We start from the raw sequence: 18,776 nt of genomic DNA on the forward strand, positions 1-18,776 counted from the left end.
GGGGACACCAACTCATATGACAACGTAAAACACATACATATTGTCATATAAAGCAGTTAACCAAATGTCAGATTTTTATGTTTTAATTGGCAAATATAAAAACAATGAAAAAAAAAACACCAGACAAGTTTTAACATAAATGTTTATTAAAAATAATAATAATAAAAGTAAATTTCAAACCAGCAATCTAATGTGAAATTGCAGTAGATATATTGGATGACAACATTTAGGCGTATATATGCATACACGTTATTGAGAAACTACTATAAGTGTTATAAAAATCAAGATTACTCAAAGAGAAGCATAATCTTCCCGTTGTTGCATAACGGCAATCATGCAATAAAGTTAGCCGTTAGCTCGGAGAAAACGCGCATAAAAGAAGTGGTGTTTTAGTGAGTGGTTCTTTCTTTCCTTGGCAAATCGTAAATCTACATTCTGGCTTAGTTCACGCCAGGACGGAGACGCAACACGTTCACTGACTGATCCGTTGATGCACGGGAAGGAAGGCAGTTGACCCATTGCCTCGTTCGCTAACGGGAAAGTCAGCATTCGTTCCCTCACTGCACTGATCCGTTCTCGCGATGAACTGGACATGCAAAACACTCACTGACTCGTTCACTCACAGACCCGTTCTGTTGGTGAACGGGAAATGCAATTCACGACCCGTTCGTCAACAGGAAGTTACTTCATTTTCTTCTTCGTTTTGTTTTACGGCGAGGTGGCACCAGCTTCAATGCGCATTACCGACACCTACTGGTTGAAGTCATATGAACTGAAAAAAAGAACGAATCACGTTAGGAAGTTATTCGTTCACTCTTGTTCACTGAAAATATTCGTTCTTTTGAACGAATCGGTCACTCACGAGCCAACACTAATGTGAAGCGGCCAGAAATGGTTTGGAAGAGGGGCTTCACACTCCCTCCCTCCCGGGGCTTCTTTGCGGCCTTTGTGCTCAGTAAACAGTGGTGTTACTCTGCCGCCCGGTTCCACTCTGCGTGACTGCGCTGACATTCACATAGCAGCCGTGGGTGCCTAATTGGTATAACCCCTCGTTAATTAACGCACTGCGTTGCAAATCTTTCACAGCCTTGTGCTCGCTATTTACGTCGCTCTGTCGCCGGGCGCATCAAAGACACCCATCCGATAGGAGTGTAATGGTCCGATGCGGTCGGCGGGCCGTGAATGACAGCAATGTGTAGCCGCTAGCCAAGAAAAAACACTCTCGGTAAAAAGTTGAAAGCGTTATAAGAGCACGAATGTTTGCGCAATGAGAGCATCGATTGTACCACTTGCTCATTATGAGCGGCGGGACGTACATACAGCGAGCAGATTCATTACACCGCAAGAAAATATTGGAATATGAGGAAAGAAAAGAAGTGGCTTCAAAATGGCAGAGGTGGCAAATGTACAATGTAAAAAAGAAACAAACAAACAAGTTGAACACGGACTTAGGCTTCTACTCAAAAGGAAAGAAGTGGATAGCTTCTGGAGAATAGCTGTGTATTAGGCGTTTTTTTTAAGTTATTTTTTTACCACATGTTGAGCCTTAATATTGGAGCCAATCAGTGTTGGGAAAGTTCATTTGTCATTCATTTCTCATTGTTTTCACCCATTCCATTCAGGCTTGTATCCAGGTTCTACTATCACCCGACAATCTCAAATTGTATAGCAAGGCTTTCAAAAAAAAAAAAAAAAAAAAAAAAAAGACCATGTATAGTAAGCCTTTTTTTTGTATGACCTTTGACCCCTAACCGTTGACTGCTGAACCTTCACCCTTAACCCCTGGCCTTTGAAGCCACACCTCTGAACCCTGACCTTTGGCTCCCGACCCTTCATCCCTTCACCTTTGACCCTTGACCTCAAATAAAACAAACATGTATAGTAAGGCATTATTTTTCTTTTAAAAGACCATGTATATAGTGAGGCTTTTTTTTTTTTTTTTTTAAATGACCATGCATAGTAAAGCTTTTTTTTTTTAAAGATGTGCGGTAACATCCATTATTGCATTTTGTTTTTACAAATGATGTACGTGTGCAGCACCTGCTCATTAGTATGGAGTTTCAAGCACGTTAGCTGCCAAACGATTTTATTGTCATATTGACGATGGTTGTAATTGGCTGAAACAGCTGGGAAATAAAAACAACCACGCTCACTACAAGCCAGCCATGTTGTACTTCATATTTAAACTGAAACACACCTTCGACTGATGACTTTTATTGGCGAGGTCTGTCCGAAGGCCTCTACTGCGTTTAAAGACCTTTACCGTAAGTGAGATAAATCACATGTCAGAAGTAGCGTACATATGATATTTCATACTGCACAGCACACGAGGAAACCCGAGCGACTCTTCATGTGCTTCAGTAGCTGCTGCTACGGCTGCTTGCTGAGTTATTTACACCTATTCAAAAAGGGAGGCCTAATTGGATGATCTAGCAGGCTATAGCTAGCGAATAGCGATAAATAGATCCTGTCTCTTTTGGAGGAAGCAACTAAAAGAGAAAACCAGCGGCGTGATCCTTTAAAACATCAGCAGATTTACAACTGTGTGTAGTGGAGTAAATTGGAACCAGTAGAAAGTATCTGAGGCATGCCGCTTGATTCCCAGCGTCTTCAAAAGGGAGTGGGGTGGGGGGACTCGTTTTGGATGGCGCGACGTGCCCCCTCTTTTTGGGCCGGCGCTGAGCTCGGGGTTAGGGGAAGGCCCTCTCCTGGGACTCCAAGGCATCTGCTGCATTACACACTCATGTTCCGCCATTTATTTGCCTGCGCCGCTTTTCCATTCGCACCAATATCAAGTTGGATGACCCCCCCCAACCCCCGCCGGCCTCCCAACAAAAGAGATGAAAGATGCCCTGTGTATACAGTGAAGCCATTTATAGCAGAGGATACGGTGAAATATTTTGTAGTTTTACCCCTCCCACACACATTTAGTATTATTAGAGCACATTGTTTACTCTGCATCTGTTCTCATTCTCATTCACAGTTCCCCATATAAATGGTAAAGTGTGCTTGCTTCACTCACTTGACTTGAAGTTTACTGTGAAAGTTCAACCAAAGCGTTTCATTTCATCTAGTAAAAAATCAGCTAGCTTAACAAAAATGAGCTAACATAAACTAGCATAGATGCTTTGGTCCTAACTGTCCCTTTAAGTATGCTAGCTTAATGCTAACACAAAATAATATCAGGATATAATAACCCTTTAAGGGATGGATTGAACACAAGCAGTGCAGCAACACATGTAGACAGACTTGTACGTATAGTCTTTGTCCTCTGTGAATAATGACAAATATTTATGCTGCACTGAAGAGTTGTCTTAATATATCCGTAGACAAAAAAGTGTTTGACTTTTTGATTCATCAATAAGACTCGAACCGACGACCCGCAATATAACGAGGGTCGGGCCACTAAGCGTGTCACTCAACTGTAAATGAGTTGTTGAGCTTTCCAAATGTCATTTTTTTCACAGCCAAATGACACGCGAGTCTGGAAAAGTCATTTATTTAGCGTACGTGTTTGAAGCGGTCCTGGCCGCGACAGGCGACGATAAATTGGCCCCCAAAGAGTGAATTGATGGTGGAGCTCTGAGCGCAGGGGAGGGAAAAGTTCACTGCACCGCCGTTTGAAGGCGATGCGAGTTGGCAGGGCAGGAGAGGCTTGAAGATGAATGTGGCCAAAGGGGGCTCTGACAGCCTTTCCGCCGCTTGCGCTTCTCTTGGGTGGCCCGATTGGTCTTGGATGTCACTTTTGCTACTTAATCTTGTGTATGTGAAGCAGGCGCGGCGGGAGGGGCAGAGAGGTGGGCCGCTAGCTAGGCACTGCCGGCCGTAAACCAGCTATTTGGTTTGGGACAGTGGTGGAGAAAATCTTGCTCTGATCTTAATCAATAAACCAGTTTTAAAGCCAATCACTGATCCGATCAGGTGAACTTGTACAGTGAAATGCCAAAAGTTGTGCATATAGCAACTGACATCCATTGAAATTCATTGAGAATAAAATCAAGAAACGCTGAAAAGATTTTAAAAAAATGCTCAGAAAAAAATTCAATATGTGGGGAGAAAAAATAGATGCTACCATATTTGTAATTAATAGAAAAAAAAACATTTGAAGTTAAGTAAGAGCTCATCCGAATATGAGCAACGTGGTTGTTAAGCGGCTCCATTTCTTTTCTTCTGGGCGCTTTGTGCCGTTAAATCCCATTAGCGGATGTTTAGGCTCCGTCCCGAGCACAACAATAAACACGTGATCATGTGATCAAAACACCGGAGACGCATTCTCACGCACGCACACATGAGCAACACGTGTCCGATGGCTTTAACACACCTTGACCTTGAATTTTTTTGCCTATGAGGACCTTTTTCTTTTCTTTTCTAAGCCAACCTAAATTGGTGTCTTCCATGACCCCATGTGACCTTTCACCCTAATCTCCAACCACCTTAAACACTATTTCTGGACGCGACTCCCGGCTTATTGGCCGACTGTCAGCGAGCTGACTCACGGCCACCTTGGCGGTTGTTCATCTGACTTTGCAGCTTTCTGTCGTGAGTCATGCCGCTCGGTCAACGGCCCAGTGTACAAAACACAGGTGTTCTTTCTCTGCGCGCCGAGCCGTGTTTATTCGATTGTCCCCGGCCAAAGACGCTCTGTTTTTTTTGTGTGTTTCTTTTTTTTTGTTGTTGTTGTTTCCCCTCGTTTGTATTGCGGAGACGTGCAAGCTGCCCACAGAGTGTCGTCAGCCGTAAACTGTTTGGATTGAATGAGCTAATCCACCTACGGCGTTTGGCCGGCCGGCCGGCCGCCCGCCACGCGGCGCACCAGGCAAAAGTCATTTTGCATTTATAAGCAAAGCTTAAACACTTTGGGCTCCGTATCAGCTGCTTATTCATCGCCGGCTTGTTATGGAAAATCACAGGAGGCTCAGCACTTGTTAAAAATGTGACGTGATCTGTCCTCATCTAATTCAAAGCAGAAGTGGAGATTCATTCAAGACGACACACCGTTTTTTTTTTCCTCCAAGCCATGCCCAAGATTGTCTGCAGTTAAGTAAATGGTGAATTTATGTGCTGATGAGGGCGCTACACGCTGCCACTCCTCCTCCTTTGTTTTGGGACTTGTAAAAAGTCACAGTCTGATAGGCAGCAACAGGACGGGGACTCGAGAGTCTAGACTGGTCGAGACGGCCATGTAAGGGTCACGCTCATAAAAACCCCTGCCCTCCCTCCCCCTCCACTTGGACACAAAATCACCTGTCCACATGGGTCTGCAGGACCCATTGGGCTTCATCCCTGTGCCTGATGGTGGAAAAGGTTCCGAATATGAACTTCAAGCTGTTCATTGCTACTTCACTGTCAAACTACACATGAACGGCGCAAAGACTATTAGCCTGCCCGTTGGCAGGTGTCCCCAAAGCACTCGCACGAGGCTTAAGAGTGCTGGTGTCCATTTTGAAGATGAAAATGTCCACTTCCTGAGCTCATTCACAGCGGTGGCCGCCGTCCGTTGACCTCTCCGAGGAATGCGGCGCCCTGGCTTTGACGGACGTTTGCTTTTAGCGACGAATGGGTGCAAGGTGATAGCAGGAAAGGGGGTGGGAGGGTGGGGGGGCGCTTTGGGAGACAAATCGCTGTGCCCCCCGTTCCTCAGACAACAAAGAAAGTGAGTGATGTTTGTCTGAAAAGCAAGAGGCCCGCTCTTGTTTTGATGTGGCGGGGGTTAAGGAGGCTAGGCCCACCTGGGATGCGGGTCTCCATCAGCACCCGAGCCACGCGGAGAGGAAGAGAAACAGCGCACACACACATTTAGACAGCAGGACAAACACGCGAGTGACAAGCACGGTGGGAAAAACGCCACGGGGCGTTCAGGTGGCCTGGGATAAACGCACGCTAGGTGCTGATGAAGTTTGAATGTGGGGATGAGAACGTGAGGGACAGTTCTGAGAAAAATAATGACACAACCAGTCAAACTTTGTTTGGTTGAGCGCTAACATTTTGGCAGTGATCCAAAAATAAATCGAACTAGCTAACTCAACTCCATATTTCAAACACCTATTTTAGTCATGAAGCGTTAGCCAAGAGATTATCCTGAGCGATTATCCTGCGGTGTGCCAAGAGTGATTCCCCCCCACTCTCATCGTAAATATTAAAAATGCGTGTACCCGCAGACTTTAAGACCCAGAAGTGTTATGTGTTGTAAAATAAATGAGTTTGCATTTTTAAACGTAACAAGTCCCGCGTACGGTGATGAGTGCTGAGGGATACGAGGCCGATGAATGGTTAATCTCCGCCTTTGACTTGGAAGTAGCGGCTGTTGGTTCAAAATGTCAAGCAAGTCGACAGACCAAATAAGGTGCAAGGCTGCTGCTCTTATATGCATGAGCGTACTGTAAAGGAAAGCCACTCAAGACGGGAAGGAAGGAAGGAAGGAAGGAAGGAAGGAAGGAAGGAAGGAAGGAAGGAAGGAAGGAAGGAAGGAAGGAAGGAAGGAAGGAAGGAAGGAAGGAAGGAAGGAAGGAAGGAAGGAAGGCGTTAGTTCAAAGTTCAACTCATTAAGAGTCAATCAGGCATTAATGACTTTTACAGCTCGGAGCGGTGGGATCGCGCAAAGATCACACAGAGGACAACAGACAAAGAAGAAAAAAAAAAACCTCTGTTTACTCTCGATGATTATAAAGACTTGGGCGGGTGGGTGTGTTTTATTGAAGCCTCTGATGTTTTCTCTCTCCGCAGTCCCAATACTTTTGTCTCTGCAGTATAAGCGAGGTATAACCAGAGAATGTGGGGTGTTCATCATCAACAGCGGGAGGCAGAGCAAGGGGTACGAGGCCCTGATGGATGTCAGGGTAACATCTGTTATCAGTACAAAGACACAAACACATTTGATGGAAGAAGACAGGGAAGATAGCGGGTAGGCATTCTTCGCCGGGTTTAAGAAAACACGCCCGTTCGCTCGTGTTTGTCTTGTAATTACACATTTGCATGTGACAAACTCACGGGGTTCATTGAGGGCAATGTTCAGAGGACTTTTCTTGTTTGGAAACAAAAGGTACTTCTCGGGAGGGAGGGAGGGAGAGAAAAAATGAATCCGGCCCAACAGCAGTTAAGCTTCATGGAGAGCAAAGGTACAGCAGAGACGCTCGTTAAGATTTTTACAAATTTAATAGACACAGACAAAACCAGTCGAGACGGAAGAAGATGAAAAAAGACAAAAGTGAAAGTTTGGCGACTGGATGCCGCCGGCCGGGCACATGATGTGAAGAGCACACTTGGGCATGTGTGTGTTGGTGGGGTCTAGGCCGGTCTGGGCCAGAGGGGGGTCTTCACAGACAGTTGGAAGGAAGGCATTAGGGTGTCAGACAGGGACTTGTCACTGGCAGCTGTTGCCGCGGCTGATTGATTGACTTTATATTGGGCCGCCGAGGCAGCGGAGTCCGCGCGGACAGCGTGAGCCTGCGCCCGTCACCGCCACCACAAAAACAACAAGTGACACTCGTGAAAAACACCAAATGCATTTGCCAATACATTGTACGGCCTGCACAAGTAGGATAGATAGGCACACTAGAAAGGAAATAAAAAATGTCACCATATGATTGAAGTCATATTTTGGGTGGGGAAAAACGCTTGCAATATTACGTGAATTAAATCTGAGTGAGTGTCAAAATTCTTCTTTTTTTTTTTTTTTTAAATCAGAATTTAACGACTTAACTCTCATAATAGTAGTAACTTGTTTTCTAGCCAAAAAGAAAAAAGTGAAATTACATTTATGAAGTGGGAATATTACACATAAGGATAAAAAATGATGACTTAACTTTTCTAGTAATGAATTAGAAACTTTTCCTCATTATGACTTTATCCTCGTAATATTGCAAATTTATGCTTGTAAAAGTGCAACATTTCCCGCCATCCTAATTATTCTCCTGAAACGTTGATTTTAGTCTTTTAATATTCCATCGTTTCCCCTGCGATATTACAACGTATTCTACAAAATAAGGACACTTTCCTCATAAAATGAGAACTTGATTTCATGTTGACTTGGGTAATACTAGCGTGGTCCTGTTTATTTGGACTTTTATTCTTGTATTCCAACTTGATACAGCACGAGTCTCATCATTTATTTATTTTTTTTTCCAAAAATAACCCTTTTATCTCTCATAACTACTCTGTTTTCCTCCCTTTTGTGTAATCTGTTGTTTTTAGGCGAGAGCCACGGATTGGATTTTTTTTTTTGTGGGTGAGCCCCATAATACTTGTACTGGTCATTGGCTTGAGGGAAGGACTCCCAAATTGTGTGGCGTGATCTGTCTTTAAGAAACAATGATTCCAGACATCAAGCGTCATATGCTGCACATTGCTAAAAGCACTCAAGTGCACGTGATTAGTAGCGCTACTATGTACACGGTGTGCCGGTCGCATGCTAACTGTGAGCTAGCTCGCGCTACAAGGCTCAGGCTAGTTATGGCGTCACACTGGACACACTTGACACACAAACAAGTGGAAACAACATCAACGGTTCCCACTCGGACATCCTGAAAAGTCATTAGCGGAAGAGGTAAACTTATCTTACAGGCAACCTGGGCCCCACTTTGTGTGTGTGTGTGTGTGCGTCGGAGAGTAATTACAAAGCCCACCTCGACACACGGCGGTGCAGGAGGAGCGTCATAACAACGAGGTTCTAAGTGGTTCTGAAGGCCCCTGGAAGGTAGTCCTGAAGAAAGAGAGGCGGGGGCGGGCGTGGATTCGCACCGGCCGAACGTTTCCATTTCGGCGTTGGTGTCTCTCGGCGCTAACTAACGGCGTCATATCCTGCCGCCTTGCGCGTCTTTGTCCTCCAGGAGACCGATGAACTGGCCAAAGCTTTCCTTCACGGCCTCCACGTGGTCCGTGCTGCTGCCCTCCAGGATCCAGCGCTTGCCCCGGGCTAGGGGCTCCAGCTCAAAGTACTTCTTGACCTGCACGCACAAACGCACGACGGATTACAGTGGTGCCTTGAGATACGAGTAGAATTCGTTCCACGGTAATGCTCGAAACTCAAATCATCTCTCCCTATTCAAATGAATGGAACGACATTAATCCGGAACACCCAACCCCCTAAAAATGTTTTGTGTTTGTATTCTTTAACCGGGAAATAATATTGTACTTTGTAAGACGAAAATGAGCAATCGCATCATTAAAATATCACTTAAGAAACATTTCCTGCACATGAGTCAAGTTTTTTTGATTATTTCCAGTCCATCCTATGGGAGAAATCTTTTTTTGAACTTGTTCACAGGTCTGCCGCGCATGTTCCTGTGCACGCAAAGTCAAAGCGGGTGATTTAAGGAGCGGCGTCAACTTCATTCAAAGATGAAAAAAGAAGCAATCAACGCAATCCTTTGGCTGACCACGTTGTTTTTAACAGCTGGCAAGGAAGTCCATATACGATGAGAAACAGCAAACGGATTCTTGTTTTTGCCGTTCAAAGAAGGAAGGAATAAAAAGAACAAGCAAACAGGTGCACTCATGAACGTTGCCAAACTTTTGTCTTTTGGCTTGCTTTTGCAAATATATTTTCATATCTTGCTAGGCTCCATATGAATGCAGACTGCAAATAAAGGCAAGGCGGATGTTCCCAAATATCTTGGCAAATATTTCACACAATTTACAAAGAGTCAACTTGAGGTTGTTCAAATGTTTCATTGACCGACTGATCAGCTGATTTGATCTTGCAACAAGACAGAATGGTGCTTGTGAGGAGGCACTGGAACGTACCCAAATGCCTTGAAGTGAAATTGTTTATTCCTGCTGCGTGTTGTGCTGTCAAGCTGTGCAGTGGTGTGTGGCATGCCTGCCCGGGATGGATGGATGGTTTGGGGAGGCGGGGAGCCGGAGCTCCAATGCAGCCAGCCATGCCAGCCAGCGGGAGCGTCTCAGCGCCCCCCTGAGCCGAGTCTCTGTCCGGGTGTAATGTGAGTTTAATGACAGATTAAGTCACCTCGGCCGAGTTTGGCTCGGGGGCCCCGGCTAGAAAGCCGAGCGGACCCAAACAGTGTTAACAAATCTGTCTGGGTAACACGAGCCGCCTCGGTCCGGGCAGTAGCCTCAGATCAGACTGCAGACGATGCGGCTGGCTGGTTGGCTGGCTGGTTGGCTGGCTGGCTGGCTTGCCGGCCGGCCGGCTGGCTGTCTGCCTGTCTGGCCGGCCCACTTGCCCGTATCAAGGCCCTCTTCTGGGAGACTCTGCGCCCTGCACTGGCTGGCTTGCAGTGTTGCGGAGATAGTCTCAAGCCTCGCTCGTTCCTCTGCTACAATTCACATACGTGCGGCGTCCTTTTTCAGGGGTCTCCAGATCAGCGTGAACTCAATCCAGAGGTTTTAGTCCCGGTGGCGACAACAGGTGGAGCTTTGGCTCCCCAAGCACTTTTGCGTCATGAGGTCGAAGGAACCCGCTGACCTAATGGCCGGGCGCGTCGGACGGCGACTCGCCGACAGCGTGGCCCGAACCCGTTTCTTTAAGATTAAGTCCTCCTAAGCGCACTTAAGGAATTGCGTGAGGCAGCGGGAAGGGTAAGCCACAAGTACGGCGTTGCCAGATGGCTCCCAGAATGACCAGCGGGTCATCCGCTCTAGGAACTTGTAGGTCATATGCAGAGGAGAAAGAGGCTTATATAGGGTGGGTGTCAAAATAAACAAAAATGGCCATTCCTGGCGCCGGAAACAGGAAGTGACCTTTGATCAACTTGTGCAAGGCAGCGACCAATTCTTCAGACGGGTGTGCATTTCATATTTGATGTCAGTCTTGCATATTTTGGCAAGCCAGCCAGCGAGCGTGCGTGCTAATTTTTACTTCGATATTTTGGGGAACTGGAAGCCAACTACTTGTTGATTTCAGCGAAGCATTTGGGCTTTTTCCCCTCAATATGTGAAGGGCAATAAATCGTCTTCAGCTTGTCTGCTCAAGCTCGATTTAGTAGATTAGCCATGGACTACGGCACGTTGTGACAAACTCGAGTTATATGAAGTGCAGGACTCATTTCATTTCTCGTTTTCACGCAATTTCTTGTTTCGACTAGACTGAGCTAACGGTTGCGTTATCTCACGATACGCCGGCATGATCGGGAAGTCGGGTCGAGCGGATAAAAGCAAAGCCAGACGGAGCACGCACGGACGGCCGCAGCGGATCCGCATCGAACAATAACATTTAACGGCCCGCACGGTAAACTGTGGATTTCTTACGCGGGACGGATATTCTCTGTCGAGTCTGCCGCTTGGATTTATTTATGAAGTCTGAGAAAGAAATCGAAATTCGAATTCAATAATATTGAATAATGCTAATAATACTCTTCCTGTTGAAGGATTATAAAAAACACAAGGAAGCACAGGAAATGTTCACTTGAGAAGATTTTGCCTTTTAGCCTTTGGTTGTGGAAAAAAAAAAGCAAAAAAAAAGCCAAATCACAAGAGAAGCAGCAAAAAAAAAAAAAAGGCTGATACGCTCTCCTTCACACAGCACTTTCCCGCAGGCAACGTGAAAACGGGGAGCTTTACTCAATCAACTCATTGGAGAGCCGACTTGATTTCAGCCTTGAGCTTTTCATTTGGGCAGAGACAAAAATAACATCCTTTGTTGGGAAAAAAAAGACGGCAAAATCAGAGCTTACACTTTACTGGGTCCGGGCCCAAGCCCAAATGTGGAGGCCACCGTGGAACTAAGCCCAAGTTGGAGGAAAAGTATCATATGAAGACGACACGCGGGTCCCCGATGCCACCGTATAAAGTTTATTAGCTGCCTTGAGATTTACTGTCCGCGGTGGGAGCAAGAGTCTCGGGCTGGGTCTTCAAAGCCATCCGGCTGCCTTCTCTTCAAAGCCCAGGTGGCGTAAATCTGAGCGAGATGGAGATGTTTTTGCTCACCCATTCGCTGTGCAACAATGCTACGGGTCGGTCTTCAGCGTGTCCTTTCCACGGGGCCGTGCCAGACGGCCACTTCACCATGAATCTGATCCGTTGGACAAAAATCCACAAAATGGAGGCTGTTTAGAAGAGAATGGGCCGAACGTCTAAGACAATCCTCTTGGTCAGGTTCAATAGCGGAGCTGTGGCCCCTTCACCGGACTTTGACCTGCTCCACATGAAGAAAAGCCAGTGACGTTTAAGGATCTGGGAAGTGTGTGCTCAGTACCCCTCTTTGGACTATTATTGAGTCCATTTGCTGGAGGCCGAAAGGCGCCCACCCTGACAAACATCTGGTCTTTGGTTCTGCGCTGGCATCTTGCCCGTGTGCCACGCTGCTAAGGCCAACATACCAATACCGCCCCCCCTTTTCTGAGTTTCTTGCGAGGAGGCCTGCCACGCCGTCTCGGCCCACACAGAGGGTCCTCCGAGCCTAGGCGGTCCATCACAAGCTACTCTCACCCTCCCTTGTGCAGGACCCCCTAGTAAGGGCCTCCCCCCCCCCTCCCCTTTCACTCTGAGGCCTCCTTTCATGCACTAGTCCTGACAGTTGACCAACTTGAAAGCTGTGGCACCCCCCCCCCCCCCCCCCCCCACTTTAGCACACAGCACGCGGCATTACCATCAAAGTGCTCGCCTTCTGCAAAAGATTTAAAGCTCGCATCACGTTGGGCTCTGACGCCATCATATTGAAACTGCAATTTGACTTTTCATAATTGTCTAATTTGCTAAATGCGCTGAACGGGCCGTGTCCAGTTGTTGCCCGAGCTGCTTCGCCTTACTTGGTGACAGCTGACGTTCCCTCGGAAATGTGTTCATTTTAAAGCGCCGTTAGCCGCGGCAGAACGTGATCCTGGCTATTTTAAAAGATTCCGCGTCGAGACGATCTGGACCGGATGCTAATAACTATTTTCGTAACCGTATTAAAAGGCCAGCCTAACGAGCGGGCGTCAAACGTGAGCCGCATTCAAGAGGTGCCGCTTAAGTGGAACATTGAGAAAGATTTGTCTCAATATATCGTTCCCACTGTTTGATCCCCACGAGTCAGCAATGGAAGCAGAGGTCAAAGTGCGTGCTGAATAGGCTTTTCGGAAGTCTTGTCCCGGCGAGCGGCGGCCGGTCGTCCGACCCTGCTTGAACGGCGCACAAAAGGGAGGGCACGCATCACAATTGGATGGGATTCCCCCCCCCCCCCCCCCCCCCTTCCCTGATGGAAAGTCCAGTTTTGTCTGGCTGGCTAAATTCCGTTGCTCCCTGATTTTGAGAGGAGCCGCTGAGGTCAGGGTTCAGCCACATTTGACGCGAGCTGTGGGAAAAGGCAAGCGACGTGCCCGCGCAGCCCAAAATACCCCTTAACCTCCCAGAGGGGCAGGCGGGTGGACCACCAGCCGGGCCGGGCATGAAAGGATGAGAAAGGCTGGATGGGTGGGAAAGAGGAAGAAAGCAGCGATGAAGATGAGTGGGAGGGCCGCAGGAAGACAAAGATGCGGGAGAGGTATTGAACCCAGATCAATCGGCATCAGAGCTGATTGAGCTTGGAATGAAAGTCATTAGTTGCGTGACGGGGCAAAACCATTTGGGAAAGGAAAGCTGTCATTTAAATCTTTCCAATTTTGATTCTAATCAAATAAAATACATCACTGGCACCTGTTGTTTCATTTAATGCCTATTTTAGAGATTTAAAAAAATAGATGGGGTAAGTGACAACCATATTGATGGACTACTTTGATCATCTTTTTGAGCATAAAATGATCCGTCTGATTTCAACCGGTCAAAATTTGCAAACATCTGTTTGAGGTTTGCTGTAAGATTAGAGAACAATAATTTCACAAATGTTCCTCTCTTCCACTTGGGCTTGGAACACGTGTCTTCAGCAAGAAATGGTCAATTTTTGTATTTCAGGGGGTTCACTGGGTTTTTAGATGGAACCCAAGCCCCTTTTACTGCCAGTAAAATGTATCCCCCCCCCCCCCCAACCGTATAAACTGGGCTATCAGAGTCACATGAGATGAATTCCCACACCCAAGTTTGCTTGACAATAATCCTGCGCCGATATCCCGCCTTTTGGCAAATTTTCTGTCTCTCTCTCTGTGGAAGAGGCAAACGTTTGCCACCATGGTAATCACACAAAGAAGAAGAACTTGGCTTCCCATGGCCGCATTTACGCCATGTGGTCACGGTAGCTACGTTTCCGAAAAAAAAAAAAAAGGTGGTCAGCGGACGTCAGCCCCATTTTCTTTGCGTTCAGTCTCAAGCCTTTGCATTATGAAATGAAAAACATTGAAACGAGGGACAGAGCACAGCAAGGTCACCTGCTCCTCATCCCTTTTTCCACTGCAAGCGGGGGTTGGGAGGGCTGCTTGCTTGCTTGCTGACCAACTTCAGTCTAGACGGCTCAATACGCAGTTGACTTTTTAAACCCGCTTGTCTGGAAACAGAGCAGACGTGACGTGAGGTAAGGTTGGGGAGAGGGGGAGGCGACGGCAGAGATGCGGCGGTGCGTTTTAGCCGCCGCAGCGACAAACCAAGAGGGAGACGGAGATCCATCTCGTCGCTCTCTGCGGCTCCATTGTCAAGGTCAAGCCGGCCGCCGAGTTAAAAAGCCCACCCCGCTCTCTTCCGTCATTCGGTACAGCACGAGAGAGGCGGCTCAGGAATTTGCCCTCGTCGAAAAGTCCGGTCGCGATGGATTTCACGTAAAAGTACGGTGGCCGCTCCGTGAGAGCAAAAGCAAGTGGAGAGCACATTTCATCTTCACGCAGACATGCTAATGTAAGCAAATTGAATGAAACATCCCCCAGCTCATTTTCATTACTCCTAAACTTGTTAGATAAAGAAACGGTGACACTGCACATTGCACAATGGTCTCATCTTTACGGGACTGGCAGTGCGCCCTTTTTGGAACATTTCTTAATCAATATTCTGCAGAAAGAAAGGCGAAAAAAAAGTGCAACCTTGCTCAAATCTCTGAAGGCAGAAGAAAAGCGCCGGATGACATCTGCGGAATCACTTGACGGGAACGTGGGGGACCGAGACGTGCTTATCTCTTGCGCTGATGTCTGTGATGAAGCATGAGACGGAGCAAAGGTCCGCACGACACTTATGTACAAGCGCCACATCGGGCGTCACTCGGATCCGAATGGTGAGTTGCATCCCCGTGGGACCTTTCCGTGAGAACCGCTTCGAACGAAAGAACAGGATGTTTTGTTTCTCCTCGTTTTTGAATCATTATCAAAGCATGTTGTCGCCGGCATGTGTGGGTTTTCTCAGTGACATCGGCCTTGGAGCACCACTGACGCATCAACGCAGATCCTAATACAGAGTGCCGTCAACGAGGTCTTCTGTGGTTTGCTCATTAAGATGGGAACGCTAAAACAAAAAAAGTACTATGGCTAGCAGATGGCAGCAGTGGATGTCACAATGCTCCTCAATGCCAGGATCTTGCCATGGATCAAAATGGCGTGTCACCTTAAATCTTCTGCGGTTACAAAAGATGACAGAGATGATTTCAATTCAGACAAAAGCCATGATGTAATATAAACACATACGCACGATTAAATACAAAATTATACTGCTACGAATTGATCTTTTTTTTTATGATGATTTTTTTTATGAATTAAAAATGTGCACGATCAGTGGGGATGTCTGAAATTGACTGCGAGTGAGGATAATGAATCCATTAACAGTCGTGAGGGATGCAATTAACATCAAGTACTGCCTTCTTTCCAATCATTCTCAAAAGCACGCACGGATTTGCCTGTGACTAATGTGCAACTTTCACTTTGTTCCCAACGAGTGCGAGTGAGCTGGCAATAATCAAATCGACATTTGCCATCGGTACTGACGCAAGTGCAAGGTATAATAAGGATCTTAACTTTTGGTGACAGAGTTGCGCACACTGTGTTGTTTCCTTCATCGATTGGCCCTCACCTGTGCCTCATCCTCCGCGCGGCCAATCAGCGAGCGGCGGAGAATTTAGAGCCACGGACGTCACCGGCTCGGATGACACACGCCGTGCGCCAGACGTCGGATGAAACTTTCAGACACCGGGCGCCGCGTGAGTCACGACGGGTGCCGCAAGGTTGACGAGCCATCTTGGACCGCGTCCGGCCGTTGGCCCACCTTCCGCATTTCATGGGGAGTCAAACCCGATTGGATTTTTTTTTTTTTGCTATGCAGCCTTTTGCAAAGCCCCAATTGACCAATTCCATGGTAAGCAACTTTAAATAAGTGGCCTGTCCATTGTGACAAATGACCTTGAAACAGTTTGTCAGGTCAAGTCACGCTAAGGTTCGCTATGATTGGTCGAAACGAAGCGGGGCAAGATTCTGCACGAATCTGTTTTCAAAACGTTTTGCATGGTACGACACGCAGCAGTCTGGTGTTTGTTTACTCGGCATACACCCAAGTGAGCGGTGAGCTAACGGATGAAACATTTAGCTCGAGTTCAACGCAGGTTGTGGGACTCGTTGAGCTTCCTGACTTTCACATTTATCTGCCATTGAAGGGAATCGAACGATGAATTGATATTTCTTTGATTCAAGATTCAAGATTCAAGAGTTTTTTTATTCGCCATGTTTGTCAAGCTGCCCATCCTGAGTCATAATCTCAATCAATCAGAGGAATCCAGACACAATTTAGAAGGCCAACAAGATGGAAATGTTTCGAGTCAGGATGTAACATGTTTCATCTGATCCCGTAGTCAATTCCAACTTTCTGCTTATGTGAGCAAATCCTAGAAACAGACAGCAAAAGATGATTCTGATCAATATTGCCGAGACGCTTCCCGTCACCCACGATGCATACGGTAAACGGGCGGATTCAATGACTCTTCAAGTCGAACGGGCCAATTCAATGACTCTTCTATAACGTTATGAGGACAGTAAAAAAAAAAACCGCTCTACGGCTTTTATTACTTGTGCGGAACATTCCGATCGTACGCTGTAAAGAAAACAAACAAACAAACAGTATTGGTAGTTATATGTGAAGTAGAACAAAAGTGTGTCGTTCAAAACGAACGAGGGTCAAAGAGCAAAGAATGCCGCATTCAATGTAGATTTCAACCACTACGAATGAAACATGGAGCAAATCGAGTCAATCAAAGTCCAAAACGTGAATGAAAGTCAACTTCACATTTCCCAAATGGATTTCTATGGCAACCACGTCTGCAGAAAACTCTGACAGCCACCCTCAAACTCGAATGAGTCACACACCACCTTAGTCCTCGTTTACACTTGAGTCACTTACGCACAGCGGGTGTGTGAAAAGTGATTACGGGAGAATCGGTGTTCCTGGAAAGACAAAAAAAAAAAAAGACTCACGCACGAACAAGAGAAGATGGCCTAAAGGGGACATCATGGCGCTTGTGACGCAGAGTGGACTTGCCTGAGAGTAAACTCTCGCCATCACGTCACATTAGAAACCTTTAGCCCCAATGGGGTCTCGGCCAGGTGAGTCATCTCCCTACGCATTTTGTCCGTGCGTGGCCTCGCTATGACTGTGCCAGCCAGGGGAGGGGGGGGGGGGGCGTGACGCGGCGGCGGCGGAGATCACGCGTGGCTTTGATTTTTGGGATTTTTCTTCATTTCCAGGCTGAGAACTTCCACACCACCAAAAACGAGCCAGGCTAGCAGCCCACCATCGCAACATGGCGGGGAAATGCTCCAAATTGCTGCTCGCTGATCCACAAGGATAAAAAGATGCTTTTGGATCCGGAAACATTTCAATTGACAGTAATGACCTCCGCATACGTTGGGACTTGTGTGGGAAAAAGCCTGGTAGATTTTTTTTTTTTTTTTTACCCCCCCTGCCCGCGTGGTCCAATCAAGTTTTTGCAACAATCCGGCACGGCAGCCTCGGGCATATTTGCATACCAACAAGGGTAGGCCTTTCCTTTCTGTCTTGTTTGCATAAAGGTTGTACGGCGGGCGGTTCAGGTGTATGCCCCCCGGGCTCAAGTCATCCCTCTCGGAGTGCCCATCCCATTCCAGCTCCTAATCAGGAATGTGCCACAAAGCAGGTGTGTAAATAATTCGCATTCAATAAACACCGTGTGCTTTGGCTACCTGACGTCGCTGACGTCACGTCAGGCGCGGCGGCTGGAGGAAAGCAAGGTGGAGATAAGGCTTTTTTTTTTTTTCTTTTTTCCCCCCGCAGACTTGCGAGTCCAGACACAGGCGCAGCGAAAATAGCTCAAGGGGCAAACAAGGTAACCTCTTTGAAAAGATGCTTCGGGGGGGGTGTCTGCCAAGTCCCACACAATACTGTCTGCACTGAATCGCTGCGCTCGCAGTCTTGCTCTGCAGAACAAACCATCTTTAAATGTCTGGGCGCATCGACTCCAGCCTGGAGCTGCTCATCTGAATCGCAAAAATGTTCACCTCGTTCCGTTCTGCACGTACAACGGCCGCTATTGTTTCTCATCGGCGCTTGAGAGCACTCAAATTGCTGTCATTTGAGTATTTGGTATCTTCGAGAGACACGTCAAGGAATGGTGAATCAGTGTCGCTGGAGTCCATGAGGTCACCATACGCACGTAGAGGAACGCAGACCCTCGACTCCCCCCGCCCGGGTTAAGCCGAGCGCATAATTGTGTTGCGCTGAGGTCATGGCCACGTCTTGCGCTGGCTGGCGACAGCATAACCGCACAATATGTCACTATGGTGCTATAAGCAGATCCTCTACGTGGTAACCCGTGTCGAGAATAAGGCTGCCAATGTGCTTGAAAGGTTAACGTATCCCTTACGAGACATGCCTGCCTGCCCGCCGTTCCCTCTCGCCCTCCCTCCACATATCGCGGGCAAAGGCGGGACAACAAGTCCAGACATGTCAATACTAGCCCGGACATCCCCATT

At 47.2% G+C, this 18,776-nt stretch overlaps 1 protein-coding gene across 1 annotated transcript in view; it reads right to left on the reverse strand.

Moving 5' to 3' along the window:
- Positions 1-7,133: 7,133 nt before the first annotated feature.
- Positions 7,134-18,776, reverse strand: part of LOC125994202 (ADP-ribosylation factor-like protein 15) — a 47,038-nt gene continuing 35,395 nt past the window's right edge. Inside the window, exon 5 of the mRNA XM_049763438.2 lies at positions 7,134-8,942. Coding sequence (XP_049619395.1) covers positions 8,790-8,942 — 153 coding nt within the window. The 3' untranslated portion in view covers positions 7,134-8,789. The remainder of the gene's footprint in view (positions 8,943-18,776) is intronic.

This window comes from Syngnathus scovelli, chromosome 3 (assembly GCF_024217435.2).
Source record: "Syngnathus scovelli strain Florida chromosome 3, RoL_Ssco_1.2, whole genome shotgun sequence".
Lineage (NCBI taxonomy): Eukaryota > Metazoa > Chordata > Actinopteri > Syngnathiformes > Syngnathidae > Syngnathus > Syngnathus scovelli.